Source organism: Manihot esculenta, chromosome 14 (genome assembly GCF_001659605.2).
Source record: "Manihot esculenta cultivar AM560-2 chromosome 14, M.esculenta_v8, whole genome shotgun sequence".
Lineage (NCBI taxonomy): Eukaryota > Viridiplantae > Streptophyta > Magnoliopsida > Malpighiales > Euphorbiaceae > Manihot > Manihot esculenta.
Window position 1 is genome coordinate 12,327,969 of NC_035174.2, and position 25,833 is coordinate 12,353,801.

General features: G+C 38.3%; 2 protein-coding genes across 3 annotated transcripts in view; one reads left to right on the plus strand and one right to left on the minus strand.

Moving 5' to 3' along the window:
- The window catches only part of LOC110631208 (dicer-like protein 4), a 42,817-nt gene extending 26,856 nt beyond the window's left edge, over positions 1 to 15,961 (plus strand). For both annotated transcript variants that reach the window (XM_021778954.2, XM_021778955.2), the window contains exons 22-25: positions 13,032 to 13,358; positions 13,937 to 14,264; positions 14,342 to 14,456; positions 14,909 to 15,961. In XM_021778954.2, the coding sequence (XP_021634646.1) occupies positions 13,032 to 13,358; positions 13,937 to 14,264; positions 14,342 to 14,456; positions 14,909 to 15,056 (918 nt within the window). In that variant the 3' untranslated portion in view covers positions 15,057 to 15,961. The remainder of the gene's footprint in view (positions 1 to 13,031; positions 13,359 to 13,936; positions 14,265 to 14,341; positions 14,457 to 14,908) is intronic.
- A 1,407-nt stretch (positions 15,962 to 17,368) lies between these two features.
- LOC122721791 lies at positions 17,369 to 18,190 on the minus strand. The gene is made up of 2 exons (XM_043950705.1): positions 17,805 to 18,190; positions 17,369 to 17,381 (listed from the first exon to the last, which is right to left on the minus strand). The coding sequence occupies exons 1-2, from the start codon at positions 18,188 to 18,190 to the stop codon at positions 17,369 to 17,371; spliced, it is 399 nt and encodes a 132-aa protein (XP_043806640.1).
- Positions 18,191 to 25,833: the final 7,643 nt, after the last annotated feature.

Consider the following 25,833-nt stretch of genomic DNA (forward strand, 5'->3'; position numbering starts at 1 on the left):
TCACTTGTTAGAAGATCCTCCTTGTGTTGATAACATGTATCCGTAATTGATTACCATACATTATTTTGTTAGTTCTTTGGCTATTCTGTAGAGTTTGTGATTAAATCAAAACTTCTTTTTTAAGGATTTACTCATTAATTTTTGGAGTAAGTGTTTGGAGGAAATTGCATCACTGTGTGCAATTTTAAGGTCTTTGTGAAGGAATGATATTATATGCATGGATTGTTTATATGATGATAGCGGTTCCAAAATAGTGTCACATTCTAAATGGAAACTAGAGAATTTTGAAAGAGTGGCTATCAGATTAGGGAGACTTGTGAAATTTCTTGGGAAAGTACATGGTTATTTTGCGTGGGTACTCGGTCGAAACTTTTGAGTGTTTTCTTCTTGAGGTATATGATGAGTGCTTTGTCTATGCACCTCATGCATTGTTGTTCAAATTATTTGGAGTTTGGTAGACTTTTTTTTTATTGGACCTTCTTCTTCTCTGCCTTTTTGGTGTTGAAACTGAGGGCTAAGACGTGGATTAAAAAATAGAAAGGTCTTTATGTTGAACTGGGCTTGAATCTTGGTTCTTGATCACCAAAATGGCCTAATCCATTTTGTTTTATGAAGAATTTTGGGAGGAATTTTTTATTCTATTCCAATTGAATTGATTTTTATAAAATTTGAGTATTTATACACAATTTAGGAATATTTACAATACACCTGATTAGGAATATCTACAATAAAGGTAGAAAAATAAAATACTTATAATCAAGCATAATTAGGATCTCAAAAATCTGAATCCTCTTAATTAGGAACTTTCTATATTGGTCAACACTTTAGTTTGTCAATACTTATATGCCTTCTAATTTTCCTGTACAATGCCCAATATGAGACTTGTTTCCACAAGCCACATCTCAACACCTACAAGTGCAACTGGGTTCACTTAGATTTCACAAGCCAATTGTCTCTGGGATTATATGGGATGGCCTATCTAACTTGGATTTGGCCCTGCATGGCTCTACCCTCAAGGTTTAGCTCACTGGCTAGCCCACGGATCCACCTAAGCTTGGCTTGTTTAACTCAGGTCACGAGCCTGGCTTGTTTTCTCTCAGCCCACGAGCCTGTCTTGCTTGGCATAACCCGCCCTGCTTTCAGGTCCTTGTCAATGGCTGTTGGGCTTCATTGCATAGGTAACATGATGAAATCAAGGGCCAAGTCGTGTGGATTTTATAAACAGGTAGGTCTTCATGTTGAACTGGCTATGAAACTAGGCTCTCCATGACCAAAATGTCTAGGTTTGCTAACACTACAGGCCCTTTTTTTTTATGCGTCATTGATGTGATTCCAGTTGCCACAATCCATATTCCAATAGTACTGAAATTTCTCAAATTGTTTTAAATATCGGCTGTTACATAATGTAATAACTGTTATTTAAAGGTTTAGGTGCTACAATTACTGATATCCTCTGTGATACTCTGGGAATGTATCGGCTCATGTTTCTGGCAGATTCTAAGCCTCACAGATATACTTGTGTCCATTTACAGTTTTCATGCAACATGCAATTGTAGGATAAGTTGGTGAAAAAGCTTGTTTGCCTTACTTGGTTTGGTCTGTGTACATGCTTATTAAATCCATTTGCTTTAACCATCTTAGAGACATAGGCGTGTGCAATCGAACTGAAAAAGTGAAATTTAAAATTATGAAAACTGAACCTAAATATAAAGAAACCAAATTGAACTGAATTGAGAAAATTTTTTTTTTCTTTAGTTGGTTCATCAATTTAAACTCAAAATCATGCAAGAAAAATACAGGGCAAAAAATCCCTCAACAATTAGAGTAGACAAGGCCCTCAAAGCAAACAAGAAACCTAATGGTATACAAATAAATTACATGATGTACAACTATAACTGAATGATTATCTAGAAGGGACTTGGCAAATAAACACATGTCTATTCAAATCAAGTATCAGCTGCCCAATCCTCTGCACATATGTAGATCAAATTTTTTCGAAACCAAAGAAGAGCCCAGATAAAATCCGTTGCAAAGAAGATTTGCAGACTGTAACAAAGCGGAGCAGAGCAGAGACAGGGACGACTGACACTGATGAGGAAGGTGAGCAGTGCCAATGGGGACAAGATAGCTTTTCGATGAGCAGTCGGAGAAAGTAGAGCAAGAAAGGGAGTGAACTGGGGGTGGCAGGAGGCTTTTGGTTAAATTGGCAGCATTTACAATAAACTAAAACATCTGTTCGGTTCAGTTTTTTGGACTTCTTTAATTATTGAATTAACCTAACCAAACAGAAAAACCAAAATTTTTAAAAATTCTAACTGAACCTGAAACTGAAAAAAGAAAACTGAATTAAATCAATACGGTTTGGTTTTGGTTATAACCAAATTCTGCTCACCCCTAACCTCTACTACCATTCTGTATTTGTGTCATTTATCCAAATGATTGGATCATTTGTAGCACAAATACACAACCTCTTTTCTTAGGGGTTTATGGTTGTGGTTAAGGTTTTATTGTCCTTCCCTAACCTTGATCAGCTGATTGTCTCACACCATTAATGCACAATTTAACAATCTTTTTCTAAACAAGATAGAGATTTGATTAGGCTCCCTATGATTTACATTGGGCTCTACTATTGTTGGCCAATATAAAAGGTTCATAATTAGGAGGATTCAAATTTTTGAGATCTTAATTAGTCTTGATTATTTAATTATGAGCTTTGCCACCTTAATTGGCATAAGTTTTAAACCTTTCAAACCTATCGCAAAAAAGTTAAGGTTAACTAATAGGTCAAGCTTCTAGACGACTATATCAAGGGAGTTGTTCAACATCACTTGTCTGTCTTAAAGGAAAGTCCATCCAATTTCCGACCTATTTCTGGCGTTGTCGTCGCCATCCGATCACGCGCGTACAACCATGTGCTGTCGCAAGATTCAGCGTCTTTCCCACTCGTCGGCGCGTGTGATGTTTTTCGATGGTCTTTTTGGGCAGCAATCCTTTCCGGTGTAGACTCATGACTTGGTTCACCTTTTTCTGGTATGGGAGATGCTTTCCGGTGATTTTTTCAAGCAACGATTTTTTTCAGCACTCATCTTCAAGTTGTGCTTCTGACCATCGTGGACATGTACTTTCTTTGTCAGTGAACAATAATTCTTTCTTCAGTAAAAGTACTTTTCCACTGTTTTTTATAGAAAAGGGCGGTTTTTTCCCTTATCTAGAGTCTAATGGCATACTTCATCAAACTAGTCCTTACATTAGTGTCCAAAATGGTGTTACTGAAAGAAAAAATAGGCATCTGTTGAAAGTAGCCAGATCTATCCTTTTCACCATGAATCTTTCAAAAACCTATTGGGGAGATGCAGTCTTAGCCGCAGCTTATCTCATTAATCGAATGCCTCTCAAAACTCTTATCTTTAAAAGTCCTTTAGAGACGCTAAAAGGGAAAAATGCTTATACTGTTTCACTAAATGTGTTTGGGTGCACATGTTTTGTTCATACTAGGACAAGTGGAAAGCTTTTGATTCGAGAGTTAAATGTGTGTTTGTTGGGTACTATTCCACACAGAAGGGTTATAAATGTTATACCTTTATTCAGAAAATATTTTGTCAGTATGGATGTTATATTTAGAGAGATTGAACCTTACTTTAGCACTATTCCATCACCTTTTCAGGGGGAGTATAATGAGAGAAAAGAGATGATTCCTAGTCCTATAACTTTAGGGCATTTTATTCAAGAGGAGACTACAATACAAGAGAGACTATTGGTGACCAGATTAGGCATTTGGATAGATTAGATTTAAGAAGATACTCAAAAAGAGACAAAACAGACAGAAAAAGCTATTATACAACCTACTCAGTGTGATGAATCTTTGTCTTCTCCATCTGGTTAGTCATCCCTAAACCTTGAGACTTAGTCCATTGATAATCTAAATAAAATAATTGCTAAAAAAAAAGAGTTAGATTTTGCACAAAGCATTCTATTTCTAACTTTTTCTCTCATGATTTTTTCTCTCCATTCTACATAGCCTTTGCTTTGTCTATTTTCTCTGTATCTACTCCACAGGATTGAAAGAAAGTTTTCAAAGATTGTAATTGGAATGGAGCAATGATTGAAGAAATGAAAGTTTTGACTAAAAATGAGACCTAGGAGTTGATATTTCTTCAACTTGGAAAAAAATCAGTTAGTAGCAAATTGGTGTTCACTGTGAAACACAAAGCAGATGGACCAATTGAAAGATTGAAGGCTAGACTAGTTGCCAAGACTCAAACCTACGGAGTGAGTCTTAGTAGACATTTTCCCTTGTTGTCAAAATGAACTCACTCAAAGTATTGCTATTTTGTGCTGCCAATCTTAATCGGGACCTACAGCAATTTGATGTGAAACTTGTGCTCCTAATCTTGACTGGGACCTACAACAATTTGATATGAAAAATGCATTTTTCCATGGAGATTTAAAGGAAGAAGTGTATATGGAAATCCTTCCTGGATTTGCTGATGAAAAAACACAAGGAAAAGTGTGCAGACTAAAAAAGGTTTTGTATGGGTTAAAACAGTCATTCAGAGCTAGGTTTGATCGATTCAGCAGACCTATGATTTCCTTTGGCTATTAACAGAGCAATGACAATGCTGACTATACTTTATTTATCAGATAAAACAAGAGTAAAATTACTCTACCCATAGTTTATGTTGATGACATAGTAATGACTGGGATGACACTGAAGAGATGACTCGGCTGAAAAAGCTTTTAATTCAGAAGTTTGAAATTAAAGATTTAGGAAAACTTCAATATTTCTTGGGAATCGAGGTTAGCAGATCAAAGAAGGGAATTTTTATTTCTCGGAGGAAGTACATTTTGAATTTTTTTAGAAAAAACTGGTATGTTAGGCTGCAAACTAACAGAAACTCCCATTGAGAGTAGTCACAAGCTACAAGCACGTATTGGTGAATCAATCAGTGGATATTGGTAGAAGTAGCATATGCAGTCAGTTTAGTCAGTCAGTTTATGTATGATCCTCGTGAGCCTCATATGCATTTTGCAATACTTGAAGTCTGCTCCTGAAAAAGGTCATCTATTCTCTAAATACGGTTATCTCCGCATACATGCATTCACAGATGCAAATTGCATTGGATCCATTGATAATAGAAGGTCGACTAGTGGATACTCCACACTTGTGAGAGGAAACCTTGTCACTTGGAAAATCAAAATGTAAAGTATTGTTGCTCAATCAAGTGCTGAAGCAAAATATAAAGCGATGGCATAGGGTGTTTGTGAACTCCAATAGTTGCAGAGATTGTTGGAGAAATTCAAACTGTTGGAGAGAGACAAAGTCCTCTTGTACTGTGACAACAAAGCTGCTATTAGTGTAGCTCACGATCCGGTTCAATGTAGTCAAACAAAGCACATTAACACTTCATCATTAAAGAGGAGTTAATGTTATAGGTTATAGGAAGTAAATATGTTAATGTAGGAAGTAAATATTGATAGATGTATTAGTTGCTTAATTTTAGGGATTGCATGATCATAGACTTGATTTCCTTTCCTTTCTAGATACAGTCTCTCATGTATAAATATGTTATAATCTCTATTGTAAAAGATATTAAATATTATCTTTTTACATAGTATTAGAGCCTCTCCTATAGAAATTTAAATTTTTTTTTGAAGACTTAGGGCTCTGTTCATTTTTTTTTTTTTGAGACTTAGGGCTTTGTTCATTTGGGTTACCCATATAGGATAACATTTGGATCTCACCATCCACCTAGGAAGGACGCCAGAGCGTCGGTGAAGCTTTCCTGAAGAGCCGACGGCATTCGGCTGGCGAGTGAGCCACACGCGCCGCGATAAAATTCTGCCGCCATCCCACTCGCCGGCGTGCGGAGGCTCGTCGCCTGTCGTCGCTGCTCCAGTCACTATCGCCGGAGTCGCCTCGCAGCCCCCTCATCAGATCTGTGTTTCGTTTATTGTTTGGGTGTTGGGTAGAGGTTTTTTTTGGTACTGTTCACATTCAGGTACTGTTCACCTTCTGTTTTCTGATTGTGTTTCTTTTGTTGCTATTTTTTTGGGTTGGTTGTTCTCATTGCTGAAGTTAAAACCATAGTAGCTGATGTGATTTCTGTGATGACTAAAATTACGAAATACAAATTAAATGGATCTAATTTTTTGGATTGGAGTAAGACTATTCGTAGTTATTTACGAAGTATCGAAATGGATGATCATCTAACTAAGGATCCTCCAATTGATGAAACTAGGAGAGATTGGATGAGATATGATACTTGATTATTTTTGCAGATCCAAAATTCTATTCATTGTGAGGTAATCAGCCTTATTAATCATTGTGAATTTGTTAAAGAATTAATGGAGTATTTGAAATTTTTATATTCTAGCAAAGGAAATATTTCTCATATTTATAATGTGTGTAAGGCGTTTTATCAAGTTAAGAAAAATGATAGAATTTTGACCGATTTTAAAAGAGTGTACGAGGAATTTAATGTTTTGATGCCTTTTAGTATAGATGTGAAAACTCAACAAGCTCAATGAGAGCACATGGCTATTATGAGTTTTCTTGCAGGTCTCCCTTTAGAGTTTGAAATAGCTAAATCTCAAATTCTTCCTGATTCTGAAATATCATCGTTATATGATGTGTTCACTAGGGTATTGCGTATGGAGTCTCCAAGTCCTTCACACACCCCTAGTGCTCTTGTTAATCGCAATGATAGTGGCAGACAGAATAACAGAGGTGGGCATAGGGGAGGTTTTAATAGTGGTAGAGGATCTCAACGTCCTGGAGAAGCAGTTCCTACTTCTGACTCAAGAGGAATCATTTGTTATTAGTGTCGCGAACCTGGACATACTAAAAAGACATGTTAGAAACTAAAGAATAAGAATCAGCGCACACAAATGGCACATATGGCAGTTGAGGCCTCTTCAATCAGAGAATTTTGATATCTGCAGATGAGTATGCACAATTCACCCAATACCAGGCATCTCTGATATCCTTTAACTCCTCTATCACTGCAATTGTCGAGTCAGGTAACTCTACTGTATGTCTTGTGTCTTCATCCTTCAAATGGCTTATTGATTCTGGTGTTACCGATCATATGTCAGGTAATTTTACCCTTTTGTTTAATCTTAACTCTCATGCATCGTCTTCTTATGTTACTCTTGCTGATGGCACTAAATCTTCTGTCATGGGTTCTGGTCATGTCAACTTAACCCTTTCTCTTTCTTCATTCTCTATGTTATGTCTCCCCAAGTTCGCATTTAATTTGCTTTCTTTTAGTAAACTCACTCGTGCATTGAATTGTTGTGTTTCATTCTTTCCTAATCACTGTCTTTCGACGAAGCAGATTATTGGTAGAGGGCGTGAGTCAGGGGGTCTTTACGTCTTGGATCAGCAACTACTTAGATCTCTTGCATGTTCCATGCGTTTAACACCTTTTAAGGTTCATTGTCATTTGGGGCATCCTTCTCTCTCGGTTTTGAAGAAGTTTTATCCACAATTTCACTGCTTGTCTGTTTTAGATTATGAATCTTGTCAATTTGCCAAACATCACCGTTTACCTATAGTATCTCGAGTCAATAAATGGGTTTCGTCCCCTTTTGAGTTAGTACATTCTGATGTTTGAGGTCTTTGTCCTATTGTGTCTAAGTCTGACTTTAAGTACTTTGTTACTTTTGTTGATTCGCACTACTTGGATATTTTTAATGAAGAGTCATTCAGAATTATTCTCTATCTTTTTGTACCTTTTATGCTGAAATTCAAACTCAATTCAATATTTCTATTCGAATATTGCAAAGTGATAATGCTAAAGAGTATCTCTCTGGGGAATTTCAATCTTATTTGTTATTGTGTTGACACTCCTTCACAGAATGGAGTTGCTGAAAGAAAAAATCGACATCTTCTTGAAGTAGCTAGAGCCCTCTTATTCTGAATGAAAGTACCTAAATGTTTATGGGTTGATGCTGTATCCACTGCTTGTTTTTTGATCAATCGCATGCCCTCCTCCTTCCTTCATGGCGATATCCCTTATAATATGTTTTCCACCAAATCTTTGTTTCTTATTGAGCCACGAATCTTTGATCAATCGCATGCCCTCCTCCTCAGACTATTCTTGCACCTTTCACTCATGTGTCAGGTCGCCCTCCCATCTTTCATGTTTATTCTAGATCCGCTCCGCTATCCGCTTCTCCGTCGACAGATTCTGATCCTTCGCCGTCTGATTTGGATTTGCCCATTGCTATTCGCAAAGGTAAACGTACTTTCACTCATCCTATTTCGTTTTTTATCTCTTATTGTCAATTATCCTATTCTTCTCGTTGTTTTGCCACCGCTTTAGATTCTATTTCAGTTTCCAAAATTATTATTAAGGTTTTATCCCATCCTGGTTGGCATCCTGCAATGGAAGAGGAAATGATGGCTCTAGACGCTAATGGTATTTGGGAGTTGATGTCTTTGCTCCCAGGAAAGCGGGCTATTGGGTGTAAATGGGTGTTTGCAGTGAAAGTAAACTCTGATGAATCTGTTGCTCGCCTCAAGGCCCGCTTAGTGGCTAAAGGTTATGCTCAAACTTATGGAGTTAACTATTCCGATACATTCTCTCCGGTTGCTAAGCTCGCATTTGATCGACTCTTTATTTTCTTAGCAACTACATATGATTGGCCTTTGCATCAACTGGATATTAAAAATACTTTTCAACATGGTGATCTTCAGGAGGAGATTTATATTGAGCAACCACCTGGTTTTGTTGCTTAGTATCAGGCAAGATTTGTAGACTTCGGGAAACCCTCTATGGCTTGAAACAGAGTCGTCGGGCATGGTTTGGCAGGTTTAATGAGGTGGTCCAACAGTTTAGAATGAAGATGAGTAAGTGTGATCATTCAGTGTTTTATAGAAATTCTGATAGTGGAGTAATTCTGCTTGTAGTATATATGGATGATATCGTTATCACAGGAAGTTACGTTGCTAACATCACATCCCTAAAAGAATTTTTTAAAACACAGTTTCATACAAACAATTCGGGCTCCTTGAAATATTTCTTGAGCATCGAAGTTATGTGGTGTTAGAAAGGCATCTTCTTATCTCAAAGAAAATATGTCCTTGATTTGTTGGCAGAAACTGGAAAATTGGGTGCTAAGCTTTGTAGTGCTCCAATGACCTCTAACCTTCAACTTACCACAGAAGACTGTAAGCCATTTGCAGATCTTGAAATGTATAGAAGATTAGTTGGCAAGCTGAATTATTTGACGGTGAGTTGTCCTGATATTGCATATACAGTGAGTGTGGTAAGTCAGTTTATGTCCTCTCCTACTGTTGCTCAGTGGGATGCTCTGGAACAGATTCTTTGCTACTTGAAAGTGCCCAGGACGAGGCCTCTTCTATGGTAACTATAAACACTCAAATATTGAATGCTTTTCTAATATTAATTGGGCAGGTTCAAAGGTTAATAGGAGGTCAACTACTAGATATTGTGTTTTTTGTGGGAGGTAACCTGGTCTCATGGATAAGTAAGAAGCAAAATGTGGTCTCTCGTTCTAATGCCGAATCTGAATAACGAGCCATCGCACATTCTGTGTCTGCTAAGTTGTAGTGTGATAATCAAGCAACTATACACATTGCCTCCAGCCCAGTATTTCATGAGAGGACTAAACACATCGAGATTGACTGTCATTTTGTTCATAAAAAGGTCTAACAAAATATAATCTCAACAGGACATATCTGAACCAGAGAACAACTAGGAGATATTTTCACTAAAACTCTAAATGGGACTCGAGTTGATTATATATATAACAAGTTGGGCATTATTAATATCTTTGATCCAACTTGAGGGGGAGTATTATAGGTTATAGGAAGTAAATATGTTAATATAAGAAGTAAATATTGATAGATGTATTACTCCCTTAATCTTAGGGATTGCATGATCATAGTTTTGATTTCCTTTCTTTTCTAGATACTATCATTTTGTTCGTATGAAGGTCCAACAAAATATAATCTCAACAGGACATATCCGAACTGGAGAACAACTAGGAGATATTTTCACTAAAGCTCTAAATGGGACTCAAGTTGATTATATATGTAATAAGTTGGACGTGATTAACATTTATGATCCAACTTGAGGGGGAGTATTGTAGGTTATAGGAAGTAAATATGTTAATATAAGAAGTAAATATTGATAGATGTGTTACTCCCTTAATCATAGGGATTGCATGATCATGGTCTTGATTTCCTTTCTTTTCTAGATACAGTCTCTCATGTATAAATATGTTGTAATTTCTATTGTAAAAAATATCAAATATTACCTTTTTACCGTTAATGTCTTGAGATTATATCATGTAACTTTTGATTAACAGCCAGTTGATGTATTTGAGGGGAGTGTTGACCCATATAAAAGATTTCTAATTAGGAGGATTCAGAATTTTGGGATCTTAATTAGGCTTGATTATAGTGATTTTATTTTTTTTGTAAATATTTCTAATTTAGATTGATTTTTTGTATATAAATACTCGAACATTGTAAAGATCAATTCAATTGGAATAGAATTAAAAATTTCTCTCAAAATTCTTCAACTACACCCACCAAAAAGGTAAGTGACGAGCTTAACTAATAATAGGTCATGTTTGGATGGCTAAAATACACTGGCAGGAAGACATGTAGTCTGTCTTTTAAGGAAGTGAAAAACCATCCAATGTTCTTAATAATTGTAAAATTTGGACCAGACCTAACTCACTCCAAAAGCTAGCTCAAGGAGGAGGATTGCTTATGACTCGTATAAGGGGCACATTACCCCCTTCCATAATCGATGTGGGATCCCTCACGCCCAGAATTTTACTGGTGCGTGACATATTTATGAGAGGCCCAACATCGGATGTGGAGGCTCTGATACCATGTAAAATTTGGGCCAGGTCTAACTCACTCCAAAAGCTAGCTCAAAGAGGAGGATTTTCTATGGCTCATATAAGAGGCACATTACCCCTTTCTACAACCGATGTGGGATTCAACAATAATTATTGCATTGATGTGAATATCAAGATTCTTTCTTCAGTTTTCTCGTTATTGGCTGTCTAAAAGGAAACATTTTGACTTCTAATTGTCTTGTGTTGGAGGCCATGGTAGTGAATTTTATGAGAAATCTTCAATATGGTTTGTATTTGCAAAAGTTTCAGCTCATTGAGATTAGTTGGAGCTATAATCTCTATCACGATCACCTTCTCCTGGCACAGGATAAATAGGATAGCATTTTAACATTCTAAAAGGGGAATTGAATAATGCAGCGATTAATCTCTCTAATTCTCTCTCTCCTTTCTCTTCCTTCTTCTTTTCCTTCTGTCTCTCTTCCTTCTCTTTCTTCTGCAGATCTGGTGCATAAGTAACAAGTGGTGTCAGAGCTCTTTTCCGACCTGGTCTTCATCCAACCCTTTCTGCTGGTGTTGAAATCTTGGGCAGATTTATGGAATTCTTTCAAAATTCCAGAATCTCAGGTTTCTCTCTGTTCTTCTCTCTTTCACTCCTTTCCCTCTATTCCTTCTTTTGTTCTTCTTTAGGATTTTTTTTTTTCTTTTTTCTTTTCCTTATTTCTTCTCCTTGCTCCCTTGAATTTCTTTCTATTCTTTCTTTTTGCTGATTTCTGCTTGTATCTTTTATTTTCCTTCTGAAGGTTTTCATATCCTGCATTTCAAGAAATCTGTTCTTGAAATTTTTGAAAATCTCAATCCAGTATTCCATGTCTCCTTCTAGTGTTTTGACATCTATTTCTTTTCTTGGGTTTGACCAAAGATTACTTTCTTCTTCTTTTCTACTGAAACTCTATTCTTGAAATTCTTGAATCATAGAAGTACAATCTTTGGTACAAATGTTTCTTAACAGAGGCCATGAAATTCTAGATAGAATATCGGAACAATGAGAGTTGCTGGAACAAAGATTTGAAAAAGTAATTCAGAAAATGGAAAGATTAGAGCAGTTCAGTCAAATGGAGAAGGTTGTAGTCCTTGTTCATGAAGATCAACTTTTTGAAAACCCTAGTGAAGAATAAGATACCTTATATGAAACTTCCAAAAAGAAAGACAAGGCCTTGAGATGGAGCAGAATTTTATTGCTGATATGACTAGTGTAAATGAGGTCTATCAAGAACTTGATAATAGGGATGACCATAATTCAGATTATTCCAATCTTGAAAAAGAGAATCTAGATTCTGATGGCAATGATGGTCTGGCTGTGGATGAAGAAAGTTGTGTGGATTTGGTTGTTCTAATATTCAAGAAAATGACTCTGGCAGGAATGGTAATAAGATTCTTGCACCCAAATTAAATTCTTTTCAAATATTTGATGAGGACGTAGACTCTTCAATTCAAGATTTTTCCATCCTTCACTTTACTGAAATTCTTCATTTGGATAAATGTGATTTTAGGAGGCAGAGAAAGAATAGGGTTCCTTGGGATGCTGCAATCATTTACTAATAAAAGAAAATGAGTTTGAAATGAGGAGAAAACAGAGTAAGAAAATCAGGCCCTTGCTGCAGCACCTTGTTCGCTGGCTGCCACTCCAAGCAGCTGCAACATACGTTTTTCCTGAAGTCACGGAATTATATTGCATATGGAGGCAACAGTTTCATGGTTGTATTGCTGCTTTCCTTTTTCATTCTTGAGGAAAAGAATAATTTCGGGTGAATAATACAATAACTACTCTCTCTCTCTCTCTCCTTCCTTCTTCTTTTCCTTATGTCCCTCTTCCTTCTCTTTCTTCTGCAGATCTGGTGCATATGTAACAATATGCTACGGGTTAATATAGTCGTAGAGTTGTGTGATACGTATTGAAGGTTTATATGTCTATATGTTATAGCTTTGTGATTGCATTGCTGGTCAAATATAGATCCAGTTTGCTTCATTCAGAGAGTGACTTGTGCACTTGGACAAACAAACATATGGACACTTATTAGTATGAAATCGTAATGCTTGCCAAAATGTTAGAGCAATTTATGATGCATTCATTGATGTAATTTTGTATCAAAGAGAGTTTTGAACTTTATCTAATCAAATTTATTGAACAGGTGCTTGGCGACTTGGTGGAGTCTTGTATGGGTGCCATTCTTATAGACACAGGGTTCAATCTGAACTGCATCTGGAAGTTAATGCTATCATTCTTGGGTCCTGTTTTGAATTCCCCCAATGTACGACTGAATCCTTTTAGAGAACTACAAGAACTTTGTCAATCTCATAATTGGGATTTGCGGTTTCCCACATTAAAGAAGGGTAAAAGTTTTTTCGTTGAAGCAAAAGTAGATGGTAAAGATGTATGTCTTACTACTTCTGCGAGCAACTCAAACAAAAAAGAGGCTATTAGAATTGCTTCAGAGCAAATTTTTGTGAAGTTGAAGGTAGAAATTTACTTGTGCATCTATTTAATGTATTTTCCCTGTGAAAATTGCATCCATGTTGTGAATTTGTTAATATAATCTGCATGAATGAATAGGTTTATGTATGAATGGGCTTATTGTCTTGTGCCCATTTTCTTGAAATCTATAACATAATCTGCATAAGTACCAAAACTATTATACACCCAATTTTTAATTTTCCACACCTGGAAAAGAGCTTGCTGTGTTTGGTCATTCTGTTAGTTGATTATATTCTGCCTTCAAGTTCTCTGGTCATTACTCGTAAAAATTGTCTTAAACCAGTGATATGATCTTTTATTGTATAAGCGGTTTAATTGGCCATTTTGGTAGATGGTGTTTGAATTCTGATGTGAAGCCCATATCAACTAATTATTTTTGCTTGTCCGGACGGCTTGAAAATATATCTGAGTTATGCTAAACACTCTCAGAGAATATCACGAGGAAAAAGAAAACTTGTAATTGATTTTACATGCACCTGCATCCTAACAATTTCTAATAACCATCAACTTGGTTTGTTATATACCCATTTACCCTTTTTATCTCATTTACTTCTGATGCAGGATCGAGGATACAGTCGCAAGTCTAACTATTTGGAGGAAGTTTTAAGATCTAGCCAAAAGATGGAAGCCAAATTGATTGGATATGACGAAACCCCCATAGATATTACTGCTTCTTGTGCCAGTGATAAGGTTGAAATCTTGAAGATCCAAGAGCCTGTTGGCAGCAACTTTCACCCTAAAATTAATTCCATGAGTAAACCAGGCAATATTTGTCGGCCTGACTTTGTCGGTGCAAGTAAACAGCCCCCATCTCACTTAGCATGTGTTGGAGAGCAGCATAATGAAACTATTGCTTATCCTAGATCTGATACAGATCCACCGGCCACAGGTTTGTCATAGTTGAAATACTTGCTGGAGTGAAAAAATGTGCGGAAAGAGGATCTCACGTTACATTCATTTTTACAGATGGATCACATCATGGATCAGCAAAATCACGTTTGCATGAAATATGTGATGCTAACTGTTGGAAACCACCTTTGTTTGAATGCTGCAACGAGGAAGGACCAAGCCACTTGAAGTCGTAAGTCTCTGATCTATTTATGTTTACTTAATATGAACTCTTAACTTGGACTGATTAACTGAAATTCAAAAATCAGAATTGCAAAACTAAGGGATGAAACGTAAATAATTACAATTATCTTGTGACTAAATAGTAATTTAATCTGAAATTGCTGATGGAGTAATGGATGGAAGCACTAAACGTATGACAGAAGCAAAACCAAGGACCAAATAGTGTAATTTCTAAAATACGGAGATCAAATCATTGCTGGTGATAAAATCTAAAAACTAAATAGGTATTTCCCTTGACTAAACTTAGGGCTGAAGTTTGAAGCTTGATTGATATTGAGGCTTCAAATGTTCAAAGGTTTATATTTCATGGGAAGTGGTAGTTAAGTGGTGGAAATCCTTTATAATTAACTTCACATAGTCCTGCTACTAATCAGGATGTGTCTTAAAATGCTGAATTTGCAGTTTCACTTACAAGGTGGTTGTGGAAATAGAAGCACCTGATATGCTTCTGGAATGTTATGGGGCTCCCAGGATGAAAAAGAAAGCTGCTGCCGAGCATGCAGCCGAAGGGGCACTTTGGTACTTGAAACATAGCAGACGCATACTTTAAAGCGAAACGATATTGTTATTTAAACCATGCAAATGGAAAACCCATTCTTTGTCCTGCACTTTGGGCACCACCATGTAAATGTAAAATCCACAAATATGTCTAATTATAAGCCTTTTCTTTAAGATGTATAGAGAATAATCAATGACTTGAGACGTTTGCTTGTATCACGAAAAATGTGGATGTGTCTAATTGGTGAAGAAGAGCATGTCTATTTGATCAAAAGATTACCCTTGTAGTAAAGAAATCTTAAAATTTGATATTTTTTTTTCAGTATTTATCTGGGAAGGGGGAGAACGAATTGAGTCCTGTTTTGCCAATTCATTTACTGGGTATTTAATTACTCTTTAGAATAATTTCATTTGAATTTTTTTAAATGACCATATTAAATTGTAAGCATTATATTTTAATGTAAATCTAGCATAATTTAAGAATACCACAACGAAAATAACAGAATTAGCTTGTCTATTCTTTAAAAAAAAAAAAAAAAAAATACAAATAGCTCGTCTAGAGTCCGCTATTGGTTGTTCTAGAGTCATTCGTCCTCGAAAATGAGTGGTTTGATGTTGAATGGTGGCTTCTGCTAGAGTGCTGGTTCGGGTTTATCAATAAATTCACCAAAATAACCTTATTACACACTGCCCCATCTTTCTACCGCAGGGTAATTTGGGGATGAAACGGAAAGAGGAGGCTAATATAAGGGGAAGAGGTAGCCAACGAACAGATCCAGCACTCGTTAGTTTAAGAATGAGGCTTTGCTCTCGGAGAGGCGGATGGGTTTTATTGGTAGGGCGGTCGCCTTCATCTCCGAATGCCTGCGGAGCCGATGATTTCCCTGTTGTTTCTGTAAAGTCAACCGCCCTATCTGTGTATATGTGTCTATATATATGCATCTTTTTTCATCATCATCATCTTGTTTTTTCTTTTTCTTTTTTTGCCTCTGCTGCTTCTGCTTCTGCTTCTGCTTCTGCTTTATTTACAAAACCGAATAGGAAGAGGCTGTGATGATTTTTTTTTGCTGAGTGCAACAATCAGACGTTAAAGGATGCTTTGATTGTTTGGCATGGCGATATCGAGGTATTCTGTGGAGATGGCTTTTGCCTGACTTCATAGAGTCTTCTTTGTTGCAGCCACAGCCATTGCGTTCCTTTTTCTTGTCTGATAAAAGGCGAATCTGAGCCTCCACAATCTTTCCCCAAAATTCTCTTGGTCTCGCTCGGAGTTAGGTCTTGGAAGTTCGAGGATTGGAATCGAAAGATATTATTATTATTATTATTTGTCTAATTGGCGAAGAGAACACCTATTTTAGGGAAATAATGAAAAATGATTTTAGTAAAAATATTATAAATTGAAGATTATTAATAAAAATTTTAAATAATAACACTATTAATGATAATTTTTTTTATAACTTGCATTTAATTAATTAATCACATTACTAATCAAAAGTAATTAAATTAAAAATTAGATTATTTGTAAAATATTAAGTAACTAAATCAAACCTTTTTTTGAAATACGAAATTATTAATTAAAATGTCAGAACCTACTAATCTTTTTCCGTTAAAAAAATTATTTGATTCACTTCGTGTGGCCACTTGTGAAGGTGCAGTATACCTCTTCTCGCTCCGCTAGTTTGTTGGGGTTGTTCTTTCTGGGATAATTCATTGTTGAATTGAATTAGATGAGTGGGTTTGATTTGGTCCGAATACTCATCGGAACGATTTGATTTGATTTATTAATAGAATTAGCTGGTCCAGAGTCGGCTTAGTCAATTGTTCTAGAGTCGGTCATCCTCGAAAATTAGTAGTTTGATGTTGCGTGGTGGCTTCTGCTAGAGGGGTGGTTCGGGCTCATCAGTGAATCTGTTGGCTGATTGATTGGTTTGATTTGTGTTTATTGTTAAAAAATGACAAAAGTGCTATGAAATTTAAATTAATTATATAATTTTAATATTTATTATTTATTCTATATAGTTTTAACCGTTATTGGAGACAATTATTAACAAATAGTATCAATAGTTAAAATTGAGATAGCTAAAATATATAGACTAAAAAGTATACATACTAATATTAAGAGTTTGATTTTATAAATAAATGAACTAATATTTATCTGATAAAAAAAATTGAAGATTTTGATTTTATAGATATATGAAAGATTCGATTGAGTGATTAAAAATATAGATTAAATAACTAATTTAATAAAATATAAGGGCCTAATCGTAATTTACTCATTTCTTAATTATGATAAATTTTTGTGAAGCAGTATTCAGAACAAGAAAACGCCAACAGTTCACAAACTTTAGAAAATGCCAACACAGTTCACTCAAAAAACCTAACATCAGAAATATAATTTGTTATGAAAAAACCATTTTTTTTTTCATAAGATATATATCATTGGTAAAGGCCATCAAGTGACAAGGAAAAGACAAAGTTCATATGATACAAGGGATTAACTCTAAAAAAACTATCTTTGATTAACTTTTTGTAAAGGAGATGCGAAGTCTGATTGTGAGCCCGACGTACCCAAGAAAAAGAGATAGACCGGAAGGATTTAGCTATATCTAACAAGTCAGAGATAATATCTTGAATACTAAGAGGAGCCGGGTTACCCCTACAGGCTTGAACTGTAATAAGAGAATCTCTTTCTATAATAGAGCGAGAGAAACCTCTATTTTTGACAAAAAGAAGTGCTTCTCGACAAGCAATGCTCTCTAATTATAAGGGGTTTGAGATCGAGGCCCACGAATGACAGTACCAGTCAATAACACTTCCAAAAGGATTACGAACAATAACTGCGGTGGCTCCTGAATTCGAATTCTTATCCCAAGCTGCATCGAAGTTAAGCTTTACAAAACCGAGATGAGGGGGTTGCCAAGAGAGTTGAGATTGATGAACTAACAGTTGTTGATCCATTTCTGATTGATGCGAGGGGAGTGGAGGGTTGGAGGTGGCTTCTCTAAAATCGTCTCGATTTCTGATTGCCAAGCTAACAGACTCTTCAGCTGATTTAGATATATGATTGAATGTGAAAGCATTCCTATCTTTCCATATTTGCCAAAGAAGGAAGGCAAAAAGTTGTATTAGACTATCTGAATCTGATTCCTGGGAAAGAACATTACAAACTTCTATCCATTTGTCCATCATTGTTGAGCTCGAAAGGTAAGAAGAACGAAGTTGCAATGGAGAATTAAACCAGACTGAGATAGCATGAGGGCATGAGAAAAAAATATGATCAATAGATTCTTTCCCTCCGCAAAAAGAGCAGGCTGGGTCTATATGTTGGATCCAATGATGAAGGAGGTCTTTACAAGGTAGCCGCTCCAAGCAAAAAAGCCATAGGAAAATCCGAAGTTTACTTGGAACATTAGTCTTCCAAAAAGACTTCCAGAAGCAAGAATTGTGAGCTGAGGAACTTGGACTCGGATTACCATTAGATTCCATAGCTGCCCGTCTACTTAAATCTTTAGCCTTCCAATAACCAGACCTGACTGAATAAACTCCGCTTTTCTCAAAGTGCTATACCAACTAATCTTCCCTAGCAAAAATACTGAGAGGAATGACTCTAATTTTCTGAACATCTGCTGGCTCAAAGTTTCGGGACAAAATAGTAGCATCCCAAAGCTTGGAAGATGGATTGATAAGCTGAACCACCCGAGTTATATCTATATCATGTCCCTCTTTAAGATGTGGCTTGCCTGGAAAAAGGAGTGGAACCCATATGTCTTCTTTGCATAATATGTTCTCTCCATTACCGACATGCCAGCGAATGCCTTGATTGAGAATTTCTCTTCCCCATAGTACACTCCTCCATCCCCATGATGCCCTGTTCCCTTGGGTTGCTTGAAGGAAGGATGAATGTGGATAATATTTACCTTTTAAAACTCTAGCCAAAAGAGAGTTAGGATTAGAGAGAATTCTCCAACCTTGTTTAGTAATTAAGGCCCTATTGAAGCTCTCCATATCTCTGAATCCTAAACCTCCTTCACCCTTTGATTCACAGAGTTTAGACCAGGCAACCCAATGGATCTTCTTTTCATTTTGCTGTTGACCCCACCAAAAATTGCTCACAATGCTATTAATTTTATCGCATAAGGCAGTGGGAAACCGAAAACAGGACATGGTGTAAACAGGGATAGCTGATGATACTGCTTTGATCAACACCTCTTTCCCACCTTTGGATAGAAGCTTTTCCTTCCACCCCGCACATGTCTTCTCAATGCGTTCTCTGAGATAATCAAATGTTTGAGTTTTAGATCTGTAAAAATGAGCAGGTAAACCTAGAAAACGATCATTGACCTCCAAGTTATGAATATTCAGAGAAGAACAAATTTGTTGCTTCAAGATTGGAGAAGTATTGGGACTGAAGATGATAGTTAATTTAGCCAAGTTAACTGATTGCCCACTTGCTCTTGAATAGTTATGCAAAATGGATTGGATTATATTTGCTTGCTCCATAGTTGCTTTTGTGAATAAGATGGAGTCATCTGCGAACTATAAATGCGATATAGATGGGCCATGTCGAGGAGCAGATAACCCTCTAATGGCCGAATTATTTAAAGCATGAGAAAAGCCTTCCGCTACTAAGAGAAAGAGGTAAGGGGATAAAGGGTCTCCCTGTCGAATACCTCTTGTTGGAGTTAGATACCCAAAGCGATGGCCATTAACCTGAAGAGAGAAGGTTACTGAAGAGACACATTGCATAATCCAGGATATCCATTTCTCATGAAAGCCAAAGCAAAAAAGCATGTGTTGTAAAAAAGACCACTCCACACATTCATATGCTTTACTCACATCTAGCTTGATTGCCATTCCCACAGACTTGCCATGTTTTTTTAATTTAAGGCTATGCATGATCTCATGGCAGATAAGAACATTGTCCGAAATCAGGCGGCCTTTAATGAAGGCATTCTGTTCTGAACCCACAATAAAGTCCATCAAAGGTTGTAGCCTCAAAGTAAGCAATTTAGCAATAATCTTGTAGAAAACATTGCAAAGGCCGATTGGCCGCAAATCTTTCATGGTTTTAACTGACTTGACCTTGGGAATAAGAGAAATAACCGTGTGGTTGGCATTCTTCAACATTCGACCATTATTAAAGAACTCCATAACCCCTTGAAAAATATCCCTACTAATGAGGTTCCAGTATTTCTGAAAGAATAAGGCAGACAACCATCTTCCCCTGGAGCTTTTGATGGGGTTAATGGAAAAAACTGCCTTTGTAACTTCTTCGAATGTGAAAGGGGAAATTAAGGAAGTGTTCATCTCCTCCGAGACCCGTGGAGTAAATCCTGCAGTAATACAATGAAAATCTCTTGGGTTGCAGGATGTGTAAATATTCTGAAAATAACCGGTAACAATCCTTTGAATATCCTCCAGCTTCGATTTCCAAACTCCCTGTTCATCTTCAATCCCCGCTATGAAGTTCCGTTTACATCTCTGGATCACCCTTGTATGAAAGAAAGATGTATTTTTGTCCCCTGATTTCAGCCAGTTGATCCTTGCTTTCTGTTCCCAATATTTCTCTTCATTTTTTATTTCAACAATCAGCTCTTTTTCAATGGCTTTGATGCAAGCTGAATCCCATGTATGCATGTCAACTTTCAAGCTGTCAAGATTCTGTTGAAGAGATTCAATCCGAGCTTTAGAGTTGGATGGGTTCTTCTTACTCCAAGCACTTAAGGCCTGTCTACAAGCTTTCAATTTTGAATATGCATTAAACATAGCAGAGCCTCTAAAGGATGAAGACCAGGCTTGCTCAATGATTCCAAAGGTTTCTGGCTTGGATATCCAACGAGCATCAAAAGAGAATAATTTTTTTGCTTTTGGCATAGATGGAGAGATATTAACCAACAAGGGACGATGATCAGATCCCCTATCCTCTAAATGTTCAACAACTGCACTAGGATAGAGATGAATCCAATTGATTGATGCAAGCGAGCGATCCAGCCTCTCTTGAATATTAAGTGAGCCATCACGATGGTTATTCCAAGTGAAAATGGGACCTCTAAAGCCCAAATCAGTTAGTCCCAGAGAGTTAATGAGAAAACGAAAAGAATCAACAACATTCCAGTTAACAACATTGCCTCCCTTCTTTTCCCAAGAATTCAACACAATTAAAATCACCAACTAATAAGGTAGCTTTACGAAGATTGTGACGATAATCCAAAAGGAACTTAAATTGCTCAAAACGAATGATGTCCAAACAACTAAAATAACAGAAAAGAGCAGACCAAGTTTTATTAATAAGCTAATCAGAAATTGTTACATGCACAAGGAAGGAGGTGTACTTTTCAATAGTAACATTGAGATGATCTCTCCAAGCCACTACTAGCCCTCTTGAACGTCCTATTGGACTAACAATGTAACAGCCCGGACACCGATACCCCTCTGTAACGGCTCCAAACTGCTCGGCGCTAGGATCCAGATCGGCTTAAGGCCGCCTAGACCCGTAGCAAGCCTGCTACTGAACTCTGGGTACCTGCTCAATCCCATACATGAGCCAACTAAACACTAGCTTTGAAAATCTTTTCTGTAAAACTACCAGGCTTACCTTGCAAAATCACAGCCTTCAAGGCCGACACCAGTGATCTACTACCACACTCAACCTCTATGCACTATGTCTGAAAACATAGAACCCACTCTCTCAGGGTCAGCATATCACAGGTTAGTCTTGATGTCTGTTCTGGGTCAAGGGATTTACCCTTTCTTCCCTCTCAGATGGGTCAAGGGATTTTATACCCTTTCTTCCCTGATCACTGGAGTTTTAGAAACACAGCATATGTTAAGCCTAGCTTGACACATTTCTCATCAAGAAACGGAAAACAGGACACATGCAGACACTAGGGATTCAGCAGCATACACTGGGCAAAGCACATACTATACTTTCCATCCTCTAGCTTTTCATTAACTCTGTACATACATCATCATATCAGATCCTTTATATACATCATGTCCACTACTATACTATACAAGCATACATAAGATAACATAACATCTCTTGAACTCTTACATTACATATACACCAACTCGTCACATACTTATACATGCCTACATATCAAGCCATATTATGTTGTTACATAACTTCTTCACTTCTCCTTACTTTATCATCTTTGCTTTCTGATAGCTCACTCTGATCACACTTTGGCCCTGTAACACTGGGGTTAGGGGAATGGGGTGAGCTATAAAGCCCAGTGAGTAGAAACTATAAAAACAGTTCATTCATTCATTTACATGCTCTCATGAAATGCATCACAGCACAAACATATCACATCTCGGATTAGACATGACTCCAGAACTCCCTCTGTCGGTGCCCGGCTCCCTGAGGAGCTCTCAAAAGCACTACATGCTCTAGTGCCCGGCTTCTACTGCGAAGCTCTCAAAGGTCTTATCTAGGCATAACAGGTCGCGGGCTACTGGAGTCGCCTTGGTCCATCCCTATCAACAATAATAATGCAATGCAATGCAACATTCTCGTGATCTCTAATGCAATACAACATGGTATTACATGGCATCCATGATGCGTGTCTCATGCTCATACTGGCATTATCTTTAAACATTTACTTTAAAACATGCATAATTAGTTCTACTCACCTGAAGCCTCTGCTCAGCTAACTCTGGGCTATCTCTAACACTGGAGCTAAACACCTCTCCTCAGGTCCGATCCTACATAGGTAGACTCACATGAGGTGCCAAACAACTCTAACATAACTCTGAAACATCTCTTTTAAACCCCTCTAAAACTTCATAAGCATGCATGGAAAAACATGCAAAGGAAGGCAAAACAGAGCACCTTCGGCGGCACTTTCGGCGGCCGAAAGTCTCCTCCAGAGACGAAACTCGGGTAGGTTCGGCGGCACCTTCGGCGGCCGAATGTGCATGACAGAGCCGAAAGTCCAACTTCCGGAAGCAAGGTTAGGCAGCCGAAACTACCTCCTTAAGGGGTTCGGCGGCCGAAACTCCTTTCGGCGGCCGAACCTGAGTTCATCCAGAACCCAGATCATGCACCAACACACCTCCCTAAGCCTTCCTAACCCACTTAACATGCATACCACTTCTTAAAACCATGCATAAACCTCGAAAAGAGCTTAAAACACCCTAAACTCTAACACATAACCACATATACACACATAGTGCATAAAGGGTCCATAAAACCCTCCCATGCACAACCATGCAACACATGCATATCTACCCCTTTTCCCTTCAGAAAACTTGCTTAAAACACTATACAACATAGAGATCAACCCTTACCTCTACAGTTGGTGTGACCTCAACTTCACAACGTGGAGAACCAAGCTTCAACCTCTAAAACCTTGCTCAAAGCTCACAACTCTTCAAAACAAGGATAAAACTCATTAAAAATCATGGAAGAACTTCTAAAAACCATAAAATCACGTCAAGGAGAACATGAGCTCACCTTGGGTGAGAAGAGGAAGAAAACTCTACTCCTCAACCGACCTAAGGCCCCTTTTATGGCTGGCTTGGTCAACCACATTCGGCGGCCAAACATGCAGGCAAAACCATGCAACGTTCGGAAGCCGAACATGACCTTCGGAAGCCAAAACCATGCCACCTTCGGCGGCCGAACTTGACCTTCGGCGGCCGAACCTGCATTTGACCTCCTTGACCGTTTCTCATTTTTTTAGAAAACCTTTGTTAAACCCTTGCTTAACCCTTACCAAAGGGTCCGACATCTGACATTCCACCGGACGGTAAGAATTCCGATGCCTGAACGAGCCGGGTATTACAATCTACCCCCCTTATAAAAACATTCGTCCCCGAATGTTAAAACAACAAACAAACATGCAAAGCAAGCAAGCGAAACCTAAACCTTCTCTCCAAAGAGAGACACCGATATGCTGGAGTAAGAACTCCCGAGCTCCTGAACTTTACAGGCTTCTGCTGCGCTACTCTGATCCTTTCCCTCTTCCTCCTTCTCTACTCTTTTCTCTTCTGCCCTCTTTTCTACTCTTACTCTTCTTTTCGGCTATACTCGCTACTCTTACTATTCTCTGCTCTCCTTTTCCTCTGTACTAACCTAACCTCTGCTCTAGCCTGTCACTTATCTGAACCCGAATCTCTGATCTATCTTGGGAAACAACCACCTGTTTTTTTTCCAGCTGATCCAATAAATCTTCAATCCAAGGTAGAGGTTACCTACTCTTGGTAGTGACCTTGTCCAACCGCTGTCTACAGTCGCTACAAAGGTTCAAGGATCTATCCTTCTTTTCCCGCACAACACTGGACCTTCCAGGGTGAGGTACTGAGTCAGATAAAACCTTTATCTATCACGCACTCTACTACTCCTACACTCCTCCTCTAACTCTCACAACTCCGTAGGTGCCAGCTTGTAAGAAAAGATAGAAATGGTTCTGGTACCGCGTACCACTTCTAAACCAAACTCTACCTCCCTGACCGATGGTAAATCTGACACTAGCCTGTGAACACCTCTAACACTCTCACTATCTACGGTACTAAGACTGATTCCCAGACCTGACTACTAACCTCTCGAACCTGCACAAGAACCTTTTAACAACCACTCCTAAACACCCTACGAGCCTGACAGTTGACATCAAACTTCTAGGCATCCTACTCTGTCCTCTCTGAAGCCTACCTCAGAGCCATCCTGAACTCCGTTCCTGGCTACCTTGCGCTGCAGACGCAAAGAGCACCAGCACCATAAGAAGAAACCAATCCATCCCCCGATTGACATCCAGACACTCAAGTCTAGGACCTCAAGATCAGGTGGAAGGCATCGACTCGCAAATGACACTGGACGGAACCTCTGTTCCAGATGAATCCTACCCGGGTCTACTAACCCAAAGAGGACACGCTAAGCCGAGAAGCTATCAACTCAACTACTCAAAGCTCCTAGAGCAACCAACGCAGAGCACACACGAGAGCTCACAAAACAACAGAACAGGAACAAGTGAGCATACCTGGCATCACTGTGTCCGCTGTGTCTGCTCCTCTACGTCCCTGGTGACTGGCCTGACCTACATTCCTTGTAGCGAACCGCTGGGCTTGTACCACCCTGGGCGAAGTAGGACAGTCACGCGCAAAGTGCCCTTCTTGTCCACACGTGAAACATGCTGTTGTCCGTGCAAGACACACTCCCTTATGCGGCCTTCCACAGCTCACACAGTTGACTCTCCCTCTACCAGAACTTGAACCAACACCATACCCCAGACTAGCCTTTCGTCCCTGCCACAACCTGTCTTTCTTCGCCTTTCGACGGCCTCTACCCTTCTTTTGCTCTCGTTTTGCAGCTGTGCTCAGAATGGAGGGCTCAACTTCTCCTGAACTTGAGGTCTGAGAATCCTTCGTCTGCACATCCTCTTCCGAGTTGCCCATCCTTTCTTCATCCATATTCACTTGCACACCTATATCCCTCCTCTGCACTATACCTCCTCTATTAAAACATGCATAATTAGTTCTACTCACCTGAAGCCTCTGCTCAGCTAACTCTGGGCTATCTCTAACACTGGAGCTAAACACCTCTCCTCAGGTCCGATCCTACATAGGTAGACTCACATGAGGTGCCAAACAACTCTAACATAACTCTGAAACATCTCTTTTAAACCCCTCTAAAACTTCATAAGCATGCATGGAAAAACATGCAAAGGAAGGCAAAACAGAGCACCTTCGGCGGCACTTTCGGCGGCCGAAAGTCTCCTCCAGAGACGAAACTCGGGTAGGTTCGGCAGCACCTTCGGCGGCCGAATGTGCATGACAGATCCGAAAGTCCAACTTCCGGAAGCAAGGTTAGGCAGCCGAAACTACCTCCT

Bases quoted from the DNA above. Each gene is read 5' to 3' on its own strand.
- LOC122721791 (XM_043950705.1), bottom strand. From the start codon at position 18,190: ATGGACAAATGGATAGAAGTTTGTAATGTTCTTTCCCAGGAATCAGAT.